Raw genomic sequence first — 17474 nt, forward strand, 5'->3', positions numbered from 1 at the left:
GTTGTTGATGTGGTCTGTCAAGTTCTCTTGGCCTTAGCCAAAACTGGGTGTACCAACATTGCTGTGAGACCTAGGGTGACTGTCCATGTGGCTTGCTGTTTCTGTCCTTGCTGCACCTTTTGGAAGTTGTCCATCTACACTTCCTGTCTACTCTAGTATCGTTATTCTCCTTCTCAAGTCTTGATGAGGTTGAAGATTAAACTATCACAACTATTATTCTCTCTTCCTAGTTAGATATATTAGGTACTAGACTTACGTTTTCCAGCTTAGGACAACTCTATTGTAAACTCCGTTATGCCTTCACTCTAGGACTAGATATGTAGGTCATTTTGTTCTCGATTTTCCTTTTCTTAGAGCACACTTGTTATTTACTGTTTTGTATATAGTTTTGTATTAAGCCTAAATCTTTTCTTTAGACTAAAAGGGGAATTGTAGTGAGATAGTCCTTCTGTGGCACCGACCACGCCCATTGGGGGGGGGGGGGGTTGGAGCCATGGGCAGAAGTGACCTGTGTGTGGAAGGAGGTTGGAGGAAGAGCCGGGAAAAGCTCTCTTGCTGGCGGGACTTGGACAGGAGAGCATCGGGTGGAATTTCCTAGTGTTCATCTGTCTAGGTTGTAAGTTATTTCTCCCTGAATAAACATCTATTCAGCCTATTTGTTTATCCTGATCCTTATTTAACCACGATAACTTCCAGAATTGGAGATTAGGAATTTTTGTTCTTGAGTTTTAATGTTTAAGTAAAAAGACATTTCAAGATATACTCTAAACTACATGTTTTGGTGGGGGAAACAGCACCACTAAGCCAGAGAGAAAATTTTGGTAATAGCTGAAGGAGAAAGACATAAACATTTTGGAAAGAGATATCCAAGATGGAGTGGGCTCAGATGGCACCCTGGTGTTGCAAGAAGACTGCAAAGTGAGGCTGTGACTCAAACACAGCTACATTTTGAAGGGGGGTGGAGTTAGGCAGGCCTGCAATGTTTAAATCTTGGGGGCAATACAATACTATCTGTATCACATGGAAACATTCACACTCATGTTTCTTTAAAGAAATCCAAGATATATATGGATTATCAACATCTCAGTAAGAACTAGCATTATCCTTCATAAAAAGTACATTAATAAAAAAATTAAAAATTAAAAACAACCAACAAGGAAGTGAGATGGGAGGGACACATAATACTCTCTAGCAGAGGATGAAAGAAAGTGGCCTGGAGATGTGGTGAATGAATAAGCTGGCCAAAGACTGGAGTGTTCAGACACACACCAGATGGGCAAGGATCCGAGAACAAAATAAGAGTAGCTGATTAATTTTGCTGTTTCTGATTGAATTTGTTGTTTCTCCAGGGATTTAGACCTGTTCAGAATGAAATGGGGGCTGGGAGACCAATTACTTTTGGGAGCAGTCAATGCCCGTTTCAGCAGGCTAACAGATGGTTACCAAGTTTAGCTTGAGCCACCCATTCTCCTCCAGGGGCTCTGGGCCCCAAAGCACCCTCGTATTTAGATGGGCACTGCTAGCATAAGCAATCTGAGGCCGAGCCAGAGTCTCTTATGCTGTAACTCTGGCTGGTTCATCTTAGCAGTGGATCTGAAGTCTCCTAGAAGCATCTTTTTTTTTCTCCCCTTTTATATAACAAATTTATAAAATTTGAAATTTAGCATTCTTCTCAGATTTTGTGCCTTAAAGTATTGGACTTCCCAATTTCTTGTTTTCTTAAATGGCATGATTTTCATATTCTATCCCCCTCCTAGATACTTTTATTTTGTCAGATCTGTTTTTTAAAAACACTTAGTAAGTATTCTCACCTGCTAAATCAGGAATGCTTCTCTCTGTAAATAGGACAAATAATCTATTAAAATTATCACAGTTTTATTTTCTTTCTTTTTTTTAGCATACAGATGGTCCATATTTGTGGTCAGGTGACAGCAGCCTACTGTTATATAACAAATAACCTCAAACTTAAATGCTTATCATCATAGTTTCTGATCTAGGAGTGATTTGGGTAGGTTACTTATTGTCATGTCAGTTGAGACTCTAGAGCCTGAAGATTTGATGGGAACTAGACAATGGCTTCTAAGCTCACACATAGAGCTGAAGGCAGGGGAGATATTAACTGACCCTCTTTCTTTAAGATTTGGTTTCCTTCAGTGTCCTTCATTACCCAATTTTGAGAATTATATAGATGTAATTTTGCTGTATTTCACTAGTTACACAGACCAGCTCTAGCAGAGGTATTCAACTATTTTTATTTATTTTGGTATTAGGAATCAAAGTCTGAGTGTTTTCATGCTAAAAAAAAAAAAAAAAAAAAAACCAGCTACTGAGCCACATGCACAGCACTGGCTCCATGGTGCTGACTGTATGAGCCAACCACTTCCATGTATCATCTTACCTAATGGTGCAGACATCTTCCCAAGGTGATATTATAACATCTTTCTGTAGTTAGGGCAAGTAATGTTAAGTAGCTTAACTACATCACTTCTCGTGACCAGCAGAGAAAATTTTGACTCTAGGAGAAATTGCTTCTGCTTTATTACTCTTTCTACACTATACATATCATCCTTCCCAATCTACTTTTGAAAATCATTTTTACTGTAATTACAAAACTTTTCATTTTACTTCTGTTACCTTACTAAGTATGGTATGGTGTCTGCCAAGTTGCTTTATTAGTTGTGACTGCCTAGCAATGCCATAGCATTGCTAGGCGGTCTAATGCCTAGGACTAATGCCATAGCAAATCTTCTATTTGTGGACAGGGCACAGTCTACACCAATCATTAAGAACTCAAAATTTACACATGTATCTAAAACAAGATACATACTAAGATTAAGATAAAATTTTTGTGATAAATTTTATGTAGTTTTATAACTAAGATTGTTTTAAGAACTGAAAGCTCAGTTTCTTCCCTGTCCATGCAGATATGAATGTGTAATTGGAAATACCTATGGCCACCCAGATCTTCATTTTATATAAAGAACTGATTCAAGTATTTTAATCTGTTGTTCTTTGCTTTGATATTTTGTTTGTGACCTAACAAATAAAGCTTGCCTGGTGATCAGAATGGAAAGCTAGTCACAGCCATAGAGGCAAGGCAGTGGTGGTTCACACCTTTAATCCCAGCACTCAGGAGATAAAGGCAGACAGATCTCTGTCAGTTCAAGGCCACCCTGAGCTACATAAAATTGATTCAGTCTAAAAAGAGAAACAGAGCTCATAAAAATGTGATCACAGCACTTGGGATTCCACACCTTTTAATTCCAGAACTAGAGAGAAATATGAGACTGGGAGAGACAGGAGCTGAGAGTCTGTGAGTCACTCTGAGGTTTGATGGAGACAGCGGCAGTCTGGAGATGCAACCTGAGGACAGGATTGCCCCTTACATCTTAGGTAGAGGAAAGAGCTAGTGGCTGGCTGTTTTGCTTTTCTCCCTTTCCCCCCTAATATATGACTCTGGGTTTTTATTAAGAGCAACTACAGCATCTCAGAAATTGCTGAAACCTCCTCCCCTCTTGCGTCTTCTGCTGTAACCTGTGAGCCTGGACATCTGTCCACACTCAACTTTAGATCCTATCTCCTGCTGCTAGTCACTTCCTTTTGCTTTTCAGGGCCCAGTATGTGGAAACTTCCTTAGAGATGACTGATCTTTTTGTTTGTTTGTTCTATTTTATATCACTTGACTTAATATTTGGAAGAAATGGAAGTACGTAACATCAGTTTAAGAAAACACCAAATATTCATATTTTATTAAAATGTCTTTTTTCTTATCACCCACATTAGTTGGTTCTTTGTTTAAAATCTTCATTTCTCATTTCTCACCTTTCAGAGCAGAGCACCCAACTCTTCCTCATACAAGGAGCTCTCTGGGCTATGCTCACTTAGCCAAAGGCTCAATTTGCTCTTGCATAGTAGCAAGGAATCTGAAAGGGTGTTGTTTTTGAGATAGCATCTTGTTGGAGAGGCAGCATCTTGACATTGTCTGGAAGACACAGTCTTCCTGTTTCAGCCTCCTGGGTACTGGAGCCACAGGCCCACAATATCACTCTCAACCTCAGTAGGTTTCCATGTCAGTAGGTTTCCATGTCCCCTGTTTCCTTCCTCCTTCTGCTTCCATCTGGTTGATCTCCCAGCAATGTGGAAACAGGGTTGCTTTTTCAAGTATGATATAGTTTCTCTTAGAAGGCAGAACAAAGTTTCAGATTTAAGCTCATTGTTTTCTCATTCTGTTAAGCATCAACAGCCCTGTAAGTTATGGAATGGAGAATGTACGCAGAAAAAACCGGAGAAGTGTAGACACTGGAAGCAAAGTAATGGGTGGAAAAGGTTATAACCCACCCAGTTGTTAGATAATGGGAATCTTTGTTCAAGATAGAAGCACAGAGAAAGGGAAAGATAATGTGGCAATGAAAAGTAATGAAAGGCTAAATAGGGAGGCAGAGTAAGAACAGGTGTGAGGCTTCAGCTGTACTGAACTTGAGAATACATTGAGCCGATTTAAAGAGTGAGAAAGTAGACCAGTGAAGAGAATTCTTTCCTTCCTCCTCTTCTTCTTCATCTTCTTCCTTCTCTTTCTTTATAATAGTGAAGATCACAAGAGAAATGGATTATAGAGTAATGTAGCATGTATGGGTGAGAAAATCATCAGGAGAGGGCCGTGTTGACAAGTCACAACGTTCATGGAATCCTACTGAATAAGAAACATAACAAAGCCATTTTCCCTCCCCATCTATCCTGTTCTTCAGCATCTTACAAATGCTTCCAAGACATTTCAGCATATGTTCTGACACTACGATTAACAAGATGTTTCCTGTCCTTACTGAGCCCACAGTCCACACGGACCATGGCAATGGTTAGAGGATGGAGTGGGACACATAAATTGAACTGGCATGGTGATATCTGTTGTAATCAAGGTGGGTTACTGCTATGCCTTGGGCTTTTTAGCTATAGCTTCCTCGTTCTTGGTAAGGCAGAAACAAGGGCAGGGATGAAATGAAGTTCTAAAACATTCTTAAAATATAGTCAGTGGTTGCCAGAAGAGACAGCTTTTGAAAACCCCAAACCAAAAATAATATAAAATAATAATAATGTAAGAGCCAGTTGCATTTTCCTAAAGATCCAAGAGCTCCCATGGTCTGGGACTGTGTGGGAGAAGGCAGCTGCAGGACTAAGAGCTGAGGGTGGATGCCCTGACCTCTGTTATAGGACCCAGTTTGTCAATGGGGAAAAGATACAAGATCCACCAGACAGACAAGGAGCTAATAGAAGCCATCACTCTTTCCGTTTCCCCTCTGAGAAGCAGCAGCCCTTGAAACCAAGTCCATCTTCTTCCACTCATTTCCACACATTCATGGATAGTGATGGATAAAGGCCAACCAGGTTACCGAGTCTGTATTTCCCCATATCACCAGGGTTAGCGTAAGGACTGATGTTCCAGCCAGTTGGCACTGGAGAATTCTGATAGATGTTGGCAGCAGATGCCTGTGTTGGAAGGCTGGTGGGAAAGATGGTGCTTTGCTAATGCCAACAAACAGTAGCTACTCAGGCCTGTATGCTTCCTCCTCCTGGATAATTGGATGTAATGAGACCATCTCTATTGCAAACATTGAAACAGAAGCAACCCAGAAGATGAGGTTGCTGAACTTCTGAAAATACTTATTTATTCAATTTTATCCTCATAAGAAGCTGAACATGACACTAAGCAGAATTTATATACAAGAAAATACTGTATTCTTCTGTGCACCCGAGTTTGTGAGCTGAGACTACGTGTGCTCCACAGACCACCATGAGGTTGACAAAGGCAGACAGATCTGGTGTTGGGTAGGGGAAGGGAGATGGCTCTCACCAGTGCTCTAAGGTCAGGTGAATGAGGACTGTCTGAGCAGACTGGGTGGTAGAGGACGACAGCAGTGCACGGGCATAGGGCACAGAAGGAAACTCATTTGCCATCATGTAGGAGTGACAGACAAGAGGCTGTAGTTATTTGCAATGGGTTATTAAAATCATGCCAAAGCCTGCAAAGCCTTGCATACACAGGGCACAAGGATTCATAAGTGATGACATGTATGTGCCTACTAAGTATTCCTTCAGGTTATTAAAATTTTTATGTGGAACTGGGAAGCAGATAAACATTTTATTTCCACAATATGATGACTCTTACTGTTATTTGCAGCCGCCCTCTGGTGGGAAATGGACAGTGGTTTTCAGGGCAGCCACAGCAGCCAGGCTGTGTGGTTGCTTGATGCTTCTAGAATCTTCATACAGCTTGGTTTTCAGATCCATCAGTGATTCTGCCATCCATTGACACAATAATTAATAAATACCTTTCTCTTTCAAGAATGGGTTTCTACACTCTGATCAGGTCAAGTGAATACTTCTGTAAGAAAGATCTGGAGTGGTTAAGAGCAGGCACTCTGAAGGCAGACTGGCTGGAGTTTGAAGCCAGCTGGCATACTGACTCTCACCTTGGACCTATGGCGAGCTGCTGAGCCTTTGTGGGCAAACAGTGATATAGTAAGAAGCCTTCCTATATTGCTGTAGGCTGGTTAATGGACACAGGGAAGGGCTCATAACAGCCCCACATAAAGTGACTTCTGAGATTTGCTTTATAGTATTAAAGCACTGTAATGACCAAACAACTGACTGAGAGTGTCTAAAAACTTTTCAAGGATGAACACTAACTAGTAGGAAATTCTGCTTAAAAACAAAATGTTTTTTTTAACATATCAATCCCATTTCCCTCTCCCTCCCTCCCTTCTTTTTTCCCTCTCTCCCACCCTCTCATGTCCCCCAGCCAGCCCACCCCCCACTCCACATGTAGGGTAATGCCTTCCAGGAGGGGGTCATCTAAATCTGTCAAGTCATTTGAAATAGGGACTAGGACTTCTCTCCTGCCTCTATGTTAAGGCAGTATCCCTCCATGGGGGGGATGTACCCCCAAAGTCCTTTTATGCACCAGGAATACATCCTGGCTTCACTGTCTGAGGTCCCTTAGACTGCTCAGGCCTTCTAGCTGAGACCCATATTCAGGGAGTCTGAGTCAGTCCCATGCTGGATTCTCAGATATCAGTCTGGGGGCCCGTTAGCTCCTCCTTGTTCAGGTCAGCTGTCTCTATGTGTTTCTGCAGCCTGGTCTTGTCCTCCCTCTGCATCTGGATCCAGTTCAGCTCAGTGTTTAGTTGTATGATCAATTTTGTTATATAAATATTATCACAATTAAAAACTAAAACTAAAACTACTCTCCATTGAAAGAATTAAATGGATATAGTTTCTCTTTTACATGTAAATTTTAATTAAATGTAATCATTGCAATAAAAAACCCCAAAATTGTCACTAAATAACTTTGAACTTGGCTGATTATCATGCAGAGGATAGTCTTCTTCAGGGATAAGCAATTGTGCCTCTAATCTTAGGTACAAGTGGGCCTAGCTTGTTTCAAGCATGTTTTATTTATTTAAAATAATTTTTATTTGTACTTACATTTTGGTGGTATATATGTCTGTGTGCCACATAGGACTGTTGCCTACAGAGGCTGGAAGAGGGTATCATGTTCCCTAGAACTAAAGGTACAGATAGGTGTGAGCTGCCATGTGGGTGCTGAGAATTGAACCTCTGGAACGGGCAGCCAGGGCTGTTAAGATTTGAGACATTTCTTCAGCCATTCAGATCTGTTTACTATGGGCTGGTTACAGATTACAAAGGTGCGATGACTACCATTTTGATTATTTTGTTATATTTAAATCTTTTAAAATATGTATTTATTATTTTTTATTTTACATACTCGATCCCAGTTCCGTCTCCCCTCCCCATCCTCCTTCCCTCCCCTGGCCCCAAATCCTCCCATCCCATCCCCCCCCATTCTACAGGGAGGGTGATGCCTTCCAGGAGGGATCACCAAAATCTGTCAAGTCATTTGGAGTAGGGACTAGGCCTCCCTCCTGCCTCTAGGCTAAGGGAATAGCCTACTTTCACTGTCAGTGATCCCTTAGACTGTCCAGGCCTTCTACTGAAGCCCACATTCAGGGGGTCTGAGTCAGTACAAAGCTGGTTGTCCAGCCATCACACTGGGGGTCCATGAGATCCCCCTTTTCAGGTCAGCTGTCTCTGTGGGTTTCCCGCAGCCTGGTCTTGACCCCATTTTCTTATCACTCCTCCCTCTCAGCAACTGGATTCTAAGAGTTTAGCTCAGTGTTTGGCTGTGTCTGCTTCTGTTTCCATCAGCTACTAGATGAAGGCTCTATGATGGCAGATATGGTAGGCATCAATCTCATTATCAGGGAAGGGTATTTAAGTTAGCCTTTCCACCGTTGCTCAGATTGTTAGTTGGGGTCATCCTTGTAGGTCTCTGGACATTTCTCTAGAGTCAGTTTTCTCTTCAAACCTATAATGGCTCCCTCTATTATGGTATCTCTTTCTCTCTCTTTTCCTCTCGCTTCATTCATCCCCTGACTCAATCTTCCTAGTCACACATGTTCTCCTCTCCTCCCCTCTCTTTCTCCCAACTCCCTCTCCACTCACTCCCTCCCACCCCAAACTCCCCATTCCCAATATGCTCAGGGGATCTTATCCCTTTCCCCTTCTGTGAGGGACCTTGTAGGAACTCTCTTAGGTTTCTCTTTGTATCCTAGTTTCTCTGGTGGTGTGAATTATGGGCTGGTGATCCTTTTGCTCCATGTCTAAAATCCATATATGAGTGAGTACATACCAAGTTCCTCTTTGTGACTGGGTTACTTCACTCAGGATGGTTTCTTCCAAGTTACATCCATTTGCCTCATTTGCCTGTGAATTTCAAGATTCTATTTCTTTTTCTGCTGAGTAGTATTCCATTGTGTAAATGTGAATAATGGAAAGGATTGATTATCCTTTAGTACAACTATCTCCTACAGTTTCTTCAAAAGGAAAAGTCATCCAGGGAGGCGGGGTAGTGTTTTCTATTTACAACATAATCTTACTTTGGAGATTTTAAAGGTCATTTTTGAAGAAGGGAATGAACACACTTTATCTCAGCTCAGTTACTTAAGAATGAAAACAACTTACTACTCCTTCTCTGCACTTAGGGATTCTTGTCCAAATGTGATCTAGTAATTAATAATTAGTGTAATTAACCTCGAAAGTAAAATGTGCTGGAATTAGTTCCTCTTGTTAATAAATTGTGAGACTTTTCCTGGACATGCACCTGCTCTAAACAGCAAAAGAAGAAATAACATTTAATAAGCAGAGTCTTTACATTAAATTGGAAATGTTAAAAACAACAAAAAGTTGAAGCAATGAGGCACATGACTACTCCATCCTCGGAGGCAGTGAGGCACATGCCTAGCCCATCCTTAGAGGCAGTGAGGTACATGCCTGCCCCATCCTTGGAGGCAGTTAGGCAATCCCCAGAGGCAGTGCATATCCCAAGCCTGTCCATGGCATTTGAGCCCTCCAACTGTTCTAGAGAGTCTCCACCTAGCTCTGACAGGGTCACTGGCTTCCTCCTGACTTATCCAACCACAGCTCCTCAGTTACTAAGGTGCCAAAAAACTCACCCTCTATTTCTTACAGGGCACTGGTTTACTTGCAATAAAGTTTTCATAATGATAAGGAAAACATTTATTCATTGAGTGCCTGATAGGACCAGATACTCTACTAGTCAGAACATATGGAATGTAAGTATCAAACATAAAGTTGCAGGATATCAGCTAATGGTATTCCCATATGTCACTGAATGAGTGACAGTCTTCAGTGTTTCATTAAATGTGTATTAGGAAGTGAACCACAGTTGATGACATATAGACAATGAAGCCAGGAATGACAGACTTGTTTTCCGTAGAGCTTTTAGGCTGCTGCAGCCACTGATGTTCTCAGACAGCTGGGGCAGTTCTCAGCAGTGCACTTCAGACCTGGTGGTGTGACTAAGTCACAAAGTCATTTCTGACTCTGAGATTTAGGTTTTTATTTGCTAACTAATGCAACCAAAGAAACAAATCATGAAACATTGATTATGAATCCAAATATTTTACAGCATGGGAATAGCCCTGACTTCTGTGTCAGTGACAGGAAGAAGTTTCTGGAAGGTAGGTCTAGAGCAACTGATGCAGAGCACAGGTTATCCCTGAACAGCACTGATGTCAACACGGCTGCTGTGGCCCAACAGCCACATGGAGCAGAGTAGCGAAGGGCAGGCTGATAACACGCAGGGCTACTTCTTCATCTCCAGGATGGCACTTCCTGGTCCACGGCTCTTAGCACTGCAGATGTTACAGTACTGTGCAGGAGCGTTCTGAAAAGAAATAAAAAGCACGGGGTTAAACAACTGTCTCCCTTCATATCCAGAAACATGATTATAGCATCATTCAGGGGGTGGAGGGCTTTGAAGCGGTTAAATATCATTCCTTGCTCCGGACAAGACATTTTAGTTCCAACATGCTCTTTCTACTGTCACTCTAAAACTCAAAGAACTGAGGAGATGGCTCAGTTGGTTAAGTGCAAGAACAAGGACGAGAGTTCAAGCCCCAGAACCTATGTTAAAACCAAAACCAAAATGAGGCGTGGTAGCATGTGCTTCTGATCTAGTGCTGGGGCATATGGACAAATGGGTCCTTGGGCTCACTGCTCGGCTAGCCTGAATGACTTGATAGGACCCTGTTGCAAAGGGATGGCTCCTAAGAAATGACATCTGAGGTAGTCATCTGGCCTCTGTGTGTATGCACAAACACATGCACATGTAGTTGCACACACAGGCAAAAAAAGTGGATACTACAGCAAAACCAGCCTTGGGGGTAACAGCACCATGCCACACAAGGCAGGCTGAGAAAGCTCCACTACTTTCAAATGTTTTCTACCACACAGATCACAGCCCAGTAGTGAAGTCATTAGCATTATTTCACTGAAGTGGGCACAATTCTATGTTATACTATATATTTCACATTTGGAAAGTAATAAGATATCTTTATGAAAAAAAAAAAAAAAAAAAAAAAAAAAAAAAAAAGGAAGGGAGAGAAAGAAAGAAAAGTTAAACTCAGAGAGGAAGTTCCAGAACCCTGTTCACACACTAAAATCCATAGCTATGCAATTTGCAATTCCTTCTGTTCCTGGATAACACCCCCCACCCCACCCCACCCCTGCCCCGCCCATCTCCCTCAACTTGACACAAGTTATAACAAGTTATAGCCACCAGAGAAGAGGGAACCTTCTTTGAGGAACTGCCTCTATTACACTTGCCTGTAGACAAGTGTGTGGGGCATTTTCTTGATTAATAATTGATGTGGGAGGGTCCAAGCCTTGCAGGCAGTACCACCCCTAGGCATGTGGTCCTAGGTTAAATAAGAAAGCAGGCTGACCAAGCAAAAAATCCATGATCTCTGCTTCATTTCTGGTCTTTATATTCCACCTTGATGTCATTCCATGATGACTCTAACTTGTAAGCAAATAAAAGCCTTTCTTGACCAAGAAATGTTTTGTTGGTGTTATATGAACGTAACTGGACAGAGAATTAGATCACTGTTGCCTACAAAAGCACATAACCTAATTATAGTCCCTGTATATTTAAAACCTCTCCAATTACTTACAATATTAAATACAATGTAATGCTGTTTTGTATAGGAATAAACACAAGAAACGAAAATGTATATACTTAGTACAATGTACCCTTCTTCAATATTGCTGATGCAAGGTTGGTTCAATCCATGGATGCACAACCATGGATTCAGCAAGAGCTACAGGACCAACTGTCTTGTCTAATAGAATCAAGAAAGCCAGATCCATAAAGATGATATAGTGTAGTTGTGATTAGTCTTATTTGATCTGTTTCTTTTTAGCTGATAGGTGTCAAGCTGACAACGTACCATGCTTGGCATGGGTAGGCATTCCTTGTGGAACATGTGTCGACAGTGGAAGACCACCACACTGAAGGGCTTAGCCGCATCTGCAAAGGGTTGGAAACAGAGGGAGAAGAATTCAGTGCAACAGGCAGACCAGGAGATGGTTCAGCCAGCCCTGAACAGATTTCCCAGCAACAGCAACACTTGAGGCTTCCTTACAAAAGCATCTTGGGGTGAGGAGCCCAAGCACAGCGCTGGTACTAGAATCACTTTGCTATGAACTATAGTTTTCAGGTTACTTGTTTGGCCAAATGAGCAGTGCAGTGTAACACAAAAATAAAAGGCCCAGAAAGGTCAGATATTTAGGTTTAACCTGAGGATCAGGAAGCAAAGCAGCCAGGCTACCAGAGAGCTCTTACCTCTAAAAGGGCTGGGGCGTTCTATTCTCAGTGTGGCTAGAGAATGAATGCCTCATACTGAGACCTTGCTCCTGTCTTACATACTTCACCAATGCAGGGATTAAAGGCATGTGATCCCAGGTGATGAAATCGTCTTTGTGTGAGGTGTTTCTCTTTAGGACTGCATCAATCTTGTGTAGATCTGGGTGGCCTTGGATTCACAGAGATCTGTCTACTTCTTAATTCTGAGTCCTAGGATTAAAGGTGTATTCTACTACCACCTAGCTTCTGGCTGCTGGGATTAAAGGTATGTGCCTTTAAAGTGTGGCTTCTATGGCTTGTGGCTGATTTTGCTTTCTGAGTCATCAGAAAAGCTTTAATAAATCATAAATAGTATATCACTACAGTGCAGGATAATTTCACAGCAAATATTGTGATGTTTATTTGAAAAACTGGAACGTATGTATTCCCATGTGTGTCTTGACCACAATTCAGATAATGAAATCAGCTTGTAGCTTGATAAAATGTTTCAGTTCACTTTATCTTCACCGAGACCTCACACTGAGGCTGGAGGCAGAACTGGGTCAGGACCCCAGGCTCTGCATTTTACTATACTTCTGTTTGGTCAGGGCCTCTCATCTGCTTCTGTTGTATGGCCAGATTAGTTCAGGTAAGACCTAGTGCCCTCCACAGAAGCATCCTTGGCCCCCTTTCCACTGAAAAGTACCTAAAGCACCTTGATTTACAGAAGCACTTAAACCCTGCTCCCTTGGGGACAGAGCTTGTGTGAAATGACTTCCATGCTCCTCTGCTATGGAATACTTCCTAATACCAGCTAACTGAGCAGCAAAGTCTCTGCACTTTTCCATGCTGATTTGTATATTAAAATATCCTCAAAACCATGCTTTGATTTCTACTATCAAACTATGAGCTCCTTTCTCATGTCAGAATGACTTTCAATAAAGAACATTTTCTTATGTATGGTATTCCACCAAGAAACAGGAACAGAAGCCTCTACCTATCAATGAGTCAGTCAAATTTGATGCTGAATGCTGTTCCCACCAAGGTGGGCTATGGACTGGGCACCTAGAACTACAGTGAACCTGAAGCCACTCATCAAGTGCTCCCCCAGATATCCACATGGGTTTTTTCCCCCTTAGAATTGAAATATCTGGATGGTTAAGTTTTCACTTTGCTTTGCCTTTCTTTTGATGAATCTCAGAGAAGGGCCCCCAACCAGATCCATTAGCATCACCTTATTAGAAGTACCACCTTTCAAGCCCACACTCCCTGGAACTCTGAGCCCTGTGGCAGGGCCAGCAGTGGGTTGATGCAAAGCTCCAAGATGCTGACACACCCTGGTCTGCAGTCAGCAGCAGCAGAATTCACAGAAGCAGGGAAGGGACTGACATCCTTCCTCAATTGTAATGTCCACACAGTTTTACAGGCACTCATCAGCTAATTTCAAAATCTTAACCTTTGGGCGATGCTTTCCCCTGTAGGCATCTTACCTGTTGGGAGGATGGGAGAAAGGCACGATTCACAGATATTCTCTTCTGTAAGAAAACACACACACTGCAGTTAAGCACATTTCTGTTTGCCTGGCCTCTCTGGAAAGCATGGCACAGGGCTCCCTGAATGTTCTTTCAGCTTTACCCACCATCGACCAGAACACCTTTCATTTGGGTTCTGTGCATTTTCTTCAGCAACGACAAAGAGTCAGCTACGAGGATTTTCTTGCAGCCTTCCCCGAAGCAGAATCTAATGTGCATGTTTGAAAAGAAAAGACCAGTCAGTAGTAACTCAAACATCAGGAGTGTCTAACTGAGGAATCAGAAAATGTCAGAGGCACTTATTGGTTTGCCTGCCAAACATTATCAAGTGTGCCAGGCCTTATTCTTGGCTATTTATTTGTTGTTATGACCATAGTTTGATATTATTAAATCAAGTACAAATCCTAAAGTTTTGAAAATACCCTGCACCAAAATTTTACTGTTATCTCACAGGCATTTGCACTTTACATGTTGTTGCTTGCTGGCACTTTGGTCCTTGAATGGCTCACATAGCCCAACCTTCAGATCTTTGCACAGGATGGAAACCTTGCCTTTCCAAAGCCATCTATTAATTTAATAAACTCATCTACCCTCTGACAAATGTGCTGGGTCTGCCATGAGCCAGACAGTAGTTGGTGCAGATGAGAAGTGTGCAGAGCAGTCCTGTGATTACCTGTGCTTATGGGTCACTGTAAGTGCTCTGGTGCCCTTTGGCTTTCTTCACAGTGACGTTACTCTCAGTTCTAAACTTAGATGTGCGATTTTCTTCCACAAGTGCAAATTCACACCACTGGGAATAGGAGTGGGGTAAGCAGGCAACCACAGTCCTCCATGGCAAACCACAAGAACATCAGCTCTGCATGAATCCAGCTAGAAGCTGCCCCCAAATCATATGACATGACACATTCAGGACCAGAACTGATGATTACAGTTCTGCCCCTATGGCTTCCAGTATTTGGTTATGACAAGCAAGACTGCATGACTTTAATATTCTCGTGTTCACTTTGATATGACTTGTAGAGGGCCTCTCCCTCCTGCTTTTCTTATCATTTTCATGAAAATGTGTTTTAATATGCAGGAATACTCCTGGCCTAATCTCCCAAATAATAGGTTTATAGGCATGTACCACGCCTCCTTAGATTTAACTTCTCTGTCAGATTCTACTAGAAATGTAACATATTTTGGTTTTCTTTTAAAAATATTTTTTTAAATAGAAATCATATAGCATATAAGAAAAAGGAGAAAAACAATACACCAAAAAAATTATCTACAAAATATTGATGTTGGCAAACTTTCCAAAAATTGGTTAGCAATTACATGATGCTGTTGTCATCCAATATCAAAATAATAAGACTCAGTTTCAGCCCCTCTGGTGAAGGGCTCAGGAAGCACACTGCCTGGGCAGGAATGGAGGGCACAGTCCCTGGAACACATACACCACAGGTGGTAAGGAAAACAGCACACAGGGGAGGGTCTAGGCCCTGCTCCAAATGATATGACAGACTTTGAAGACTCCCCATGGAAAACCTCACCCTCCCTGGGGAGCAGAAAGGGGAGGGGCTGGGGTTTGGTGGGGGGTGATAAGGGAGGATGGAAGGGTGAGGGAACTGGGATTGACATGTAAAAAACAACCTTGTTTCAAATTTAAAAAAAAAAGGGGGGGGGGAAGAAAAAAGAAAACAGCAAAGCCAAAGGACTAAGGACTCTTCTGCTAGAACTGCATTTCTATGCAGGTACACCCTACCTGCTCACAGAAAGTATTTGCCAGGTACATTTTCAGTTGTCAAGAACACATGGGAAGGAAAACTGCAGTGACACTTTCTACCCAATTCTATCAAAATCCAAAGCTCTAAACTAGAAACATAGGAAAGGATTGTAAGTGTAACTGACATGATGCTAATAAGGTAGTTGTCAGAAAAATGAGAGTCTTTTGACTCAACATCTGCAATAGTTCCGGGGCAACCAAGGGAGGCCAGTGAAGGAAGACAAGGTGGAAATCCTCCACCTTGTCTGGACTGGCCTACTTGACAGGAACATGGCAGAGCCAGGGGTTCAGGATAGGACAGGTAAATTAGGAGCTGTAAAGTCACAACAAAGTAGGCAACCATCCCAGGGAGGGCTTTCAGGCAGTGGGATCTGGCCTCTCAGAGTGATTGCCGTATTAAAGGGACAAGCCTATGAGATCTAACTAAAACAGCTTTGTCCTGATGACACCTCACCACCTGGAGAAAAGTAGATACACTATTATCAACCCTGCTTAGTAACGCTATTGACTTTAAGAACTCTACCAAGATAAACTACTGTCTCATATCAACTTCATAACACTAGTTTCCCTCTCAAAAATGTTTATTGGCATTTCTCAGAAGGAACAATATTACCTTTTCAGAAGTTCTTCCATATGGAAGTTCCTTCTATTTTTCCCAGATTACACACCTAAGGACCAACTTCTTCCCTCATCCTTTCAACCACCCTTGTTCCTTTCCACTTCCCCTTCATGATTTGTTTCAAAGAAACAAGCTGCAACTGGACATAGTCTATGGTAAATTTCAATGAGCACATACTTATGGCGTTGACAACCAACTTGAGACTTTAGATTTGCTCTGTATTTTTTTCTGATTCCTCTATAGCACACATCCATGGATAATAATCCCAAGTAAAAAGGAAACTGCAGCCTCGCAGATAATTCACAATTCACAAATCAATAAAGAAGCACACACCAGAGAAGTCACTATGGCTCCTTAGAAACAGCTGCTGTGCAGAATGTGCCAGAAAAACTGCCAAGTTTCTGCAGTTTTTATTTGAAAAGGCTCTGAACACTGGGATTTTGCTGGCTTTGCTTTATTCACTTTGCACGTGCTTCTCCTTAGAATGCAAATGGCTGCCAGCAAGCTGGCCTTCAAGCCCCAGGAGTTTCCTCACTTCCAGCCTCCTCTAGGTCAATGGTGTCATGGGACTTCAATTCTACTTGGAATGCTTTGCTCTTTTGGATTACTGCCAAAGATAACTAAGTGCAGGGAGGGGGAAAAATGGGAAAGATAAAACGTAAAGGTCTACTTTTCAGTTTAAAAAGGCTTTAAAATCATGACTGTATTTAACGTATAAAACACAAAGTATATATGAACTAAATGAATCAAGGAAAGGATGGCTGGCCCACACAGGCCACCTGTGTCATTTAGATATGATGATAAGACCAAACTGAAATTATTTGTAAAGAAAAAAGTCCATTTGGTCTCAAAAGCTTATTTCAAGGATTTGCATGTTTAAAAACCAACTCAGGAAAAAAAAAAAAAAAAAAAAAAAAAAAGAGAGAGAAGTTAGATAAAAGTTAGAAAAAGAAATTCATGCCCCAGCCCCCAAAGGCAGACAAGAAAGAAGTTGCTGATTTCTTTAAATTGACTGTCTCTTCAATTTTAAGTAAGAAATGTAAGCATAGGAAAATGTTTGTAGACTTGGAGATAACTACAGTGCAACTGGGACAAGAGTCCTCAGGTGTAAAATAACACATGCTGACCAGTACAGGCTCAAGCCTCTGCTCTCAACAAGGGCTCGGTCCCCACACCTCCAGCCTCCTAGGAACCCTTTCCAACAGGTTTGCTGCTTTCTCCAAAGTGTTACATATGAAGCCAGGAAGTAGTCCTAACTGGCAGATGCTTTTTATGAATTACCTGTTAGAGCTAATGCTGTCCTGGATGAAAAGGGCATGGTAGGCCCTCTCAGTAACT

General features: G+C 41.9%; 1 protein-coding gene across 1 annotated transcript; it reads right to left on the bottom strand.

Moving 5' to 3' along the window:
• Positions 1 to 10166: 10166 nt before the first annotated feature.
• On the bottom strand, positions 10167 to 13946 carry LOC127234065 (vacuolar protein sorting-associated protein 41 homolog). The gene is made up of 4 exons (XM_051200784.1): positions 13860 to 13946; positions 13711 to 13755; positions 11826 to 11905; positions 10167 to 10261 (listed from the first exon to the last, which is right to left on the bottom strand). Exons 1-4 carry the CDS (start codon positions 13894 to 13896, stop codon positions 10181 to 10183), a joined length of 243 nt encoding a protein of 80 aa, XP_051056741.1. The 5' UTR covers positions 13897 to 13946; the 3' UTR covers positions 10167 to 10180.
• Positions 13947 to 17474: the final 3528 nt, after the last annotated feature.

The sequence above is a fragment of the Phodopus roborovskii genome, unplaced genomic scaffold (assembly GCF_943737965.1).
Source record: "Phodopus roborovskii unplaced genomic scaffold, PHOROB, whole genome shotgun sequence".
Classification (NCBI taxonomy): Eukaryota; Metazoa; Chordata; class Mammalia; order Rodentia; family Cricetidae; genus Phodopus; species Phodopus roborovskii.